This window comes from Coptis chinensis, chromosome 6 (genome assembly GCF_015680905.1).
Source record: "Coptis chinensis isolate HL-2020 chromosome 6, ASM1568090v1, whole genome shotgun sequence".
Classification (NCBI taxonomy): domain Eukaryota; kingdom Viridiplantae; phylum Streptophyta; class Magnoliopsida; order Ranunculales; family Ranunculaceae; genus Coptis; species Coptis chinensis.
Window position 1 is genome coordinate 14,941,155 of NC_141461.1, and position 9,216 is coordinate 14,950,370.

The 9,216-nt window shown below is 34.4% G+C and overlaps 1 protein-coding gene across 5 annotated transcripts; it reads left to right on the forward strand.

The window, feature by feature from the left end:
* Positions 1-4,802: 4,802 nt before the first annotated feature.
* Positions 4,803-9,002, forward strand: LOC147491666 (uncharacterized). 5 transcript variants are annotated; one of them, XM_086565165.1, is made up of 10 exons: positions 4,803-5,020; positions 5,094-5,124; positions 5,196-5,274; positions 5,345-5,390; positions 5,475-5,573; positions 6,403-6,471; positions 6,549-6,888; positions 6,997-7,151; positions 7,857-7,994; positions 8,101-9,002. In XM_086565165.1, the coding sequence occupies exons 1-10, from the start codon at positions 4,844-4,846 to the stop codon at positions 8,188-8,190; spliced, it is 1,224 nt and encodes a 407-aa protein (XP_086421291.1). In that variant the 5' UTR covers positions 4,803-4,843; the 3' UTR covers positions 8,191-9,002. The 5 variants fall into 5 exon arrangements, with proteins under 5 accessions (XP_086421291.1, XP_086421286.1, XP_086421288.1 ...); XM_086565160.1 differs by having other exon boundaries at positions 7,857-9,002; XM_086565162.1 differs by having other exon boundaries at positions 6,549-6,804; positions 7,857-9,002.
* The last annotated feature ends 214 nt before the right edge of the window (positions 9,003-9,216 follow it).

Consider the following 9,216-nt stretch of genomic DNA (forward strand, 5'->3'; position numbering starts at 1 on the left):
ATTATTGTGGCCAGAATTGTGATTTTTCGAATCCTTAACTATGAATAAATGTTTAAATCTCATTATGGATGGCGCATCAAATTGAAAGGGGTTTAGGAAAATCGTTTTCGGTGGAAACTATTGTTTTTAGCAATTTAGTTTTTTGTCTCATATTTTTTTTCCCGTAATTAGCTATATTATTTAGGAAAAGTTGGAGACTCTGTGAAACTCTAGATGGGATTATTTTTTTGTAATTAGTTATAGTGTTTATGAAAAGCTAGAGACTCTCTAAAACTTTAGATGCAATTGTTTTCTTATTTATATTATACTTTTTTATAAGAAATAATAGAGTTTAGAAAAAAAAAACTGGAGTGCATTTTCAAAAATAGATTGGTGAGGGTATAACTATAATATATATCTAAGGAATTGAAATATGTCGTAATTGTGATTTTTTGAATCTTTAACTGAATAAATGTCTAAATCACATGGCGCATAAAATCGAAAGGGTTTTAGGAAAATCATTTTCGGTGGAAATTATTGTTTTTAGCAATTTAATTTTTTCTCTCATATTTTTTTTTTTTTTTAAGTAATTAGCTATATTGTTTAGGAAAAGTTGGAGATTTTGTAAAACTTTAGATGGGATTGTTTTTTCGTAATTAGTTTAGGAAAAGTTGAAGAGTCTGTGAAACTCTAGATGGGATTATTTCCTTATTTATATCATACTTTTTTATATTTAGTAATAGAGTTTAGGAAAAATTGGAGTCTCTATAAGGGTATAACTATAATATATATCTAAAGATAAAGATAAATATTTGTTTTCTATTTTATCTCCTACTTTTTCTTAATTAGCCATGACACGTGGACACTCTAGAAATGCTTTCTCAATTGAATAGGGTAGAGCTATAATATATATATATATATATATATATATATATATATATATATATATATATATATATATATATATATATATATATATATATATATATATTACAATATTACTTAAAACAATGGGATTTTACAAATTAAGGATGCATTAGAAGTTTAGAACTCTATTAAAAAAAGAAAATTGATGGCAGTCAAGGGAATCGGCTGCGACCAGAGGGTACGTCTAGAAAACGCAATAGTATCTATACTGTAAGAGACTTAAATAATACATGGAATTACTTCAAAGTTCAAAATAATAAATCTAGATTACGACACATATAGAGATGACACCAAGATCATAATATTTTTAGCCAAAGGAAAACAACAATAACATCCTTATTACAAAGTCGGATATATATGCAAATATCATCTGCACGTTGGGGCTAAACTCAGATGTGTATACTCTTGTACTCTTAAGCAATTTTCAATTACCTCACACAAAATGAAAATGATGACTGTTGGTAGTGTTGCGCAAAATTAATGGAGAATGAATCAAGTCTGCAGAAATGCATCATGAGGCTCTCTAGGTGGGGCGTCCTAGTGACGATACCATGTTCAATGTGAAAAATGTTCCTCTGAAGTAATTCCAACAGTGATGATCTGGTAAAAAAATAAATACCCACCCTGTTTCCAACTTGGGCTTATTCACAATGACCGATTAGAAGTTGTGGTCCCTCATTAATATGCCTAAGAATCATTTTAATACTATGTAGAACTATGAATGATCTCTAAATATAAAGGTCCCAACAACATATAGATGTAGACACTTGGAAAAAAAAAAAAAAAAAAAAATCATGTCAGAGATATTTTATGTGATGCATTTTGGAGGGCTGGGGTACAAGTGAAGAAGGAAGCTCCTGTAAATTTTCTCACTGATCCCAATGAGGGAAGGTCGACACTTCCGCCCTGCTTGAGATGTATTAGTCTCTACAGTTGGTCTGAGGGAAGGCATGCGTGTGTTGATGTAACTGGAGCCTCTCCGTTGGTAGGGCTTGGGAATGGAGTCTTTGAGGTGGGAGAAGCAGCTAATAGAGCAAATGCGGGCCGGGGAAAAGTGAGAAACACGAGGATGCTTGTCGAGCTAACCAAAGATTGTTTCATTCCTTTCGGTTTTTGACACTTTTGGTTTCTTGGCCCAACAAATCTGTTGAGCTCCTTAAGAGATTGCGAAAAAGTTATGGACTTCTGAATGTAATGACATACCGGTTCCAACGAGTTTGTATTTAGGAGAATAGGATTTGCCATCCGAAGGACTTGCGACCTGCACTTGTTGCACGCTTGTCCTAACTATTTGTAAAACTCGTTATCTTTATTAATAAAATTTCCACTTAAAAATTAAAAAAAAAAAAAAAAAAAGAAGAAGAAGAAGAAGAAGAAGAGGGAAAAAAACAGATAACTTCAATTCATACCTTTTCCACCTTAATATAGAAAACTTATTCTTCATTGATCTGATCATCTCCATATATGCTTTGAAAAATTTGACATTATATCCAAATTAACTTACATCTATTACACATAACGAAAACAATAGAAATAGGGAATAAGATTGGAAATATAAGTACTATAATTACCTATGACAATATCTAGTCTAATGTCATATATGATGAAACACTTTGACTCATTTATACAACACTGTGATACTACCACTCCCCTCTCCATTTATCTAGGCCTGAGAGGCTGAGACTAACAAAACAAGATTGGGTATCACATTTAACGGATTTGCTTTCGATATCAATTAAAGCAGTAACCTGAAAGTGGAAACTAAAATGTCAATAAAGGGACGATGATCATTGTTTTCGTAACATACATTTTTGTGTCTTTAAACGGTAAGTTTTTGAAGACATAGCAATTTGTCACGCATATATACTTCAAGTGGAATTCAAACCAATGGCAAGCTTAGACAACTTAAGTTAGTCAAGAATTTTTCTTCCCTTAATTTTTTCCTCTAATGTAAATTAAATGAAAATGTGAGGGTTGCCACCTATAAGTAAAGATATATTCAAAGACATAATAATAATAAAAAAAAAAAGTTGTTAAAACGCAATAATGAATGCGAAATTGCATAACAAAAGCATTTCATAAGACAGGAAAAATATAAAAACAGGTGTAGGTAACCCCATAGAGTCAATCCCACTCAAAAGAACTCTAGATGATAAACAAAATTATGAGTAACTGATTTTTCATTGCGAAAATGTTCCAGTCCTCTACCGTTCATTATTCTGGACACAAATGTAAATGAAAATATAATAAATAAGTGATCTTATAATTCATTAGAAATCAAACTTAATTACAGGCCCTAAGGCCCTAGTAGATCCATTATTAGATTTGGAAACCATAAACTAATTTTCAAATTATCTGCTATTAATTACTTAATTTTGTAGTTTAATAGGGATTAGATGAGACCTTAAACAACATGATGAAATTGAGAAACTATGTAATTGAGTGAATGAGTTTGACGCTAGGTAAAAGGGCCCCAAAGATTAAATCTTTACCTGAAATACGGATTCATCACTTTCAAATCAACAAACATTGAAAGGCATTGAATTGGTTTGGTTATGTAGGTAATGGTGACAAAGAAGCACATTGGTAATGAAGATTTTATTTATTTATTATTTTCAAACAATACATTGATTATTCAAAGCCATGAATGAAAAAAATAGAAAATTGGAAGGGATAAAAAGAACCGAAAATTTTGTGGGTGAAACTTTTGAGTACCCTTCTAATTTAAAAGAAGTGGACGTCTAGGGTGTGTGAGTGCGCAGGCACGAGGGCTTTGGACAATATTTTTTTATAACAATATACCAATACTTTTGCATATATAAGTGGCCCAGATTCAATTCCTCACACTCTCTCTCTCTCCTGATGCACACTAGTTTTACTCTTAAAATAATGGATTAAAAACGAGAAAACGAGAACTAATAAATGGGGCGGCAAGTTTTCCAATTATATATAAGATATTTAATATAACATCTCTTTTACTGATAAAAAAATAAAAAATAAAAATGAAGGATCAAAGAACAATGCACAATCATATCTTTGCACCGAGTGTTTTTTTTCCCTAAAAGCACGTAAAATTTGTGTTAATTTTTTTAATTCACATTCTACTTGGCGATGGAACGAAACGTTTCTAGTTGAAAAATAAAATAAAATCAATGCACAATGTACTTTGCATTTGAAATGACAAAACCTGAGTGCAATCTACTTATCAAAAAAGTTGTGGGATTGAGTTCGAAATGACTTTGCACTTGAGAGATTCATCAGAGAACAGCAAGTGGCAGTATTTCTAGTTAACTGGGTTAGCTGCAACCAAATCTAATTGGGTATGTGGTCAGATTCATTTAATTGAATACATTCTCATTCCCTGTCACCAATATTTGTGGGATGTACTTGCACACCAATATTAATGAAACTAGTTATTCAAAACGATTTCCTCTTGATTTTGCGTGTACTTTGTCAGTTTGGTATATTCCGTCCGATACGCTTGTTGGAATGCTAGACCCACCTTTCTTGAACGATCTCTATGGGTGAGGTTACAGTTTTTCCTTTTTAAGATAAGAATATATCTAAAAATGGTCCTGATATCACCACATGACAGTCTGATCGCAGAATCGCACAATTTTGTACTTTCTTGTTGTAAAGGCTTGACAGTCAACTATGATTCTGTTGTTGTTCTAAGTGCCAGAATGCCAGTCTATTAATTGAGAAGACAAAACCAGTTACGACATTTTAGAATATTATTATGATGGAAAAGTTTCTAGTTCAAAACTTCAAAAAAACATAACCCAGGTGCAACTGGGCTTTGGACTTTTTTGGTTAATATTGAAACCCATAAATATGGAGATCTGTAAAGCCCACATAAATCCATCACGTGCCAAATATAAAAAAGAAAAAGAAAGGTCCTGTTTGGTAAGAGAGAGTAAAGGAAGAGAGAGAAAAAATGGGAAAAAAGATAGTGGAAGAGCAGGAGAAGAAGAAGAAAAAATTGGGAAGACCTTCACTTTTAGATATTCAAAAAAGAAGTATCAAACAAACACACCCTCCTCAAAAACAGAACAAAAACAACCCATATCCCGATATCCCCAATCTCAATCCTGACCGTCGACAAAATTCTCGAGTCAGTAGCTTATTTTTTATTCTTTTTTGAAATAGTCAATGTTTTTAACCGTTTCAGTTACTTTTTTTTGCAGGATGAATATCGAAATTTGGACACTGCTTCGGGTTAGTTATTAATGAGACGCCTATGATTAATTTGTGTACATTGTCATACTTGTTGTTTACTAAATGTATAGGTACAGAAATGGAGTCCAGTAGCACAACAGCAATGCCAGACACAAATTTGTTGGTGTTCATCTTGGACACACTTCAAAAGTGAGTGTATTGATTTTCTAAACTTTTCGTGATTTTATTGCTTTTATTTAGTTTCTGAATCTATATGTAGGAAAGACACTTATGGAGTGTTCTCTGAACCAGTGGATTCGAAAGAGGTCAATATCTCAGTTTAGTTTTTACTTGTATTTTTTTTTTTTTTTTTATTCTAATATGATTGTGATATTACTTCTTTTTTGCAGCTGCCAGACTATCATGATATAGTAGAGCATCCAATGGATTTTCGGACAGTGAGAGAAAAACTTGAAACGGGAGCTTATGTTAAGTTGGAACAATTTGAGGTCTGATAATGCATTTTTGGTTGGATCAGTTTATGTACTGGAGGTGTCAATGTTAGTAGAGCTAGTAATTACTTTGACACCTTCCATGTTAGTTATGGACTTTTAGATACTCCAGGAAAAATCTTCTGTGACCAGAACTAAGTATTTATATGCAATTAATACCGTGGGATCTTTATGATGGCGGCATGTGCATGGGGACCAATATCTCCAATATGGTGTCGTTATACTTTTTTTTTTTTATGTAATCGTCTTTTTGTGTTTAACTCTTGCTTATAAGAGTGTTAAATTTAGCTTCTCCCAACATGTTCACAGTTTATTGGTTAACATTGATTATGCAAGAACCGTTTTTTGACTGTGTTGGATGTTCTTACTTCACCGTTCATACTATTCTTTATCGACTCTTCTTTTCAGTAGTTGCAGCATGATGTAGTTTCCCACTTCTTTCTCTTTCGCATTTTTTTTTTCAATTTAATTCCATGCTACCGTATGACTATTATGCCTCATGTTTCCAGAAAGAGGCCTGTTGACTGTCACTGTTGCTAGAAGCACTCTCATTTTAACGTTGTCGTGTGGTTTACGTGCAATTATTTGGAACTAAACATCTCTCATGTAGTTTACTGAGGAAAACAAATAAGTACACAATAAAATCTTCAAGTTCGTTGTATATTTTCTTCTTAGGACGTGTACAAACTGGGATAGGTGGTCTGTACTTGATTCTGTTAGTTCAGTAAGAGGAATGTTGGTGGCCAAAGGTTCCATCACCTTTTCATTGCTATGAGGGAAACTAATATTGGTATCTTTTTCTTTTTTGGGTTGTACTACCATGCAGAAGGATGTCTTCTTAATATGTTCAAATGCGATGAGATATAATGCACTAGATACAATTTATTTCCGACAGGTACGCAACTTCAGTTCCTCTGTTTCCACACATGGATTCTTTAGTTTGGTATCTTGAACATGGGGTTGCATTTTCAGGCACGATCTATAGAAGAACTGGCAAAAAAGAATTTTGAAAATGTAAGGCAAGATAGTGATGATAATGAATTGCAACAAACAATAGTAAAGAGAGGCAGACCTCCAACAACGAACCCGAAGAAGCGTCTGGGCAGGCCTCCCATTGTGCGTACTGGTTCTGATTTATCTTCTGGTGCAACTCTGGCAGATGCTGGAGAAAACAACATTGACTTGAGGCGTGGTTCTTATGAGAAGTCTGGTCCTTCTGAAACATCTGGTAGGATTGACCATAGATCTTGCAGTAACGATTCTTTTACTTGGTCGTCTGAGCATACATCTGGGGGAAATGATGAATTTCCAGGTTTTATTTTGTGAATTTAAAAGAAGATTTTTAAAACTTTTGCTATTATCAGTTATATTCCTGTCACGGGATATCTAAAATTGAGTTTTTTTTGTGTGTATTGTACAGCTTCAGTAGTGAAGGGTATATCAGTGAAGTTTGGGAAGAAACTTTTTGTATTAGATGAGAGTCGTCGTAACACTTATAAGCAATCCCATTTGTCTGGTCGAAGTTTTCCATCGGTTTTGGCGACTTTTAGAGGAGAGAAGAAACAGCTAATGGCAGTAAGTATATAGCGAAATTTATTTTACTATTTGGTTCTTCTTAAGAATTTGATAGAATGCGCTCTTTCCTTAGCTTTCTCGTCTCTTTTTTTGGTTTTTTTGTCTTGTTTTCTTACAGTCAAATTTAAATTTAAACTAAAAATATACACCTGTGGGAACTTACCACTTTGCATGGGAATAGATGGATGTGGGACAAAAAAGGTTTATCTGCAGATTGGGTCTTTGCGCAAAGTTTGCGGTAGGGATTGGTTGGATTCTGTGTGATATGGATTCTCAGTGCACAAATGCTTTGTGTATTTTATTCAGATCCAAATTCACATTGTGTTTAACTGCTCACAACTGCCTACCAATCCTACCATGGTATGTTGCTACCCTTTGAGCACTGTGAGGATAATACTTGTGGGAAGCAGTTCTTCCCAACATTGGTGGGTTTTACCCAAGATCAATGTGGTCAAATTTTCAAAAACTTTAGGTCTCAAGTTTTTTCAACAGTTGGAAATTGAATGAGGAACGATTTGATGACATATCTAATTGATGGAGGTTAGGGAATAATAGGGTTATTTTGACCTGCTAAACTCATTTAGTGCAAGTCCTTCTCAGTGGTAAACTTTTGCAGTATGGATCATCTGTTTTGGGTTATGTTTTTGGGTCTATCTGTCGGATTGGATTGTTATGTAATTTGACTAATTTCTTATCTTGGATCAGGTGGGACTTCACATGGAACACGGCTTTGCAAGAAGTTTGGCTAGATTTGCTGCTAGTCTTGGACCGGTTGCTTGGAAAATAGCCTCGAAGAAAATCGAAAGGGCATTGCCTACTGGTGTCAAATTTGGGCCTGGATGGGTAGGCGAAAATGAATCTCCGTTATCAGAATCATTATTAACCATCCATACCCCAGCACATTTGTTTTCTGAACAACCATTTTCTGTCTCCAAAATATCATCTTCAGCCACTGTACGCAGCATACCTGATGTTAAAGTTGATAAAGTATCAGAGAGGCAAGTGCCTTCAAATAACTCAGCATCTGATGTATATTTGAATAGAATCAGCTCTCCATCTACTGCAGCGTCTTCCTTGGTTGGTAACCTATCTTCTGAGCTTACTACAGAGAGTGTGGAAGCTACTAGACCAAAATTGGAGAGTCGGGATTGCTTGTTGAGCAGCAATGCTGATGGGATCATGCTGAATCCTCCATTTCAGATTCATCAAGGACCTGTGCTTAATCCATCTGTGAATAGTTTTCAGAACCTCCTCGCAGATGGATAAGGTAGTTAGACCACTTATGCCTGTTGGGAGTGTGACTTCTGCAGCTACAGTTCACTCAGAATTGCACGACGCCTTTACTAAAACCAAGAATGGCATTGTACAATCGATATCTATGAACGAGATTGAAGCAGGAAACATGAAGTCGCCAGAGAATTTGAAAGCAACGAATTCTGAAATTTCCTTTGTAGTTCCTAATGGTGAGGGGTTTCAACAGCTATCATGTCAGGATTACTCACAGCATCAGAAATTAGATTCAGTTCCACCCGACCTCAATGTAAGATTGCAGTCACCAGTGTCTTCGACTTCAACTCAACAGTCAGATTTAGCACTGCAGCTCTGAGGTAGATTAGTTCAATAACAACATGGATTGGAGATTTGGAGTTGCATTCTTTGGAGAGAATAAAGAGATCTATTTGATTAAACAAAATATCAATTCTGCTGTTAAAGTGTGTAGAAGAGATTTATGTACAGATTAATATTCTAATGAGCTGGCAATTATTACATAAGCCGATAACTTTCCTGTACTCTGATATTGTATACCATTCAAGAAGAAAAATCAAATAATATGCTGACCGGTTTTTAATAGATTGATATTTTCTGTTTTTTTTCTTTTATCCTAATGGTTGGTGATCCGCAGGAGTATGCAAAAGAAATTCTGGTGAAACTGTACAACCCCGTAGCTTATATTATTTACGACTCAGGATTTAGAAGTAGTAGGCTTGTAGGAACTATATCTGATCATTATTTACGACTCAGGATTTAGAAGTGTTATCATCTTGCCTGCTGCCTCTGCATTTGT

What these genes read in the sequence shown, in the direction of transcription:
- LOC147491666 (XM_086565160.1), top strand. Translation starts at nt 4,844, where the DNA reads ATGGGAAAAAAGATAGTGGAAGAGCAGGAGAAGAAGAAGAAAAAATTG. An exon ending in AAATTTGGACACTGCTTCGG is followed by an intron (nt 5,125 to 5,195) that starts GTTAGTTATTAA and finishes CTAAATGTATAG; the next exon opens with GTACAGAAATGGAGTCCAGT. An exon ending in TTAAGTTGGAACAATTTGAG is followed by an intron (nt 5,574 to 6,402) that starts GTCTGATAATGC and finishes ACTACCATGCAG; the next exon opens with AAGGATGTCTTCTTAATATG.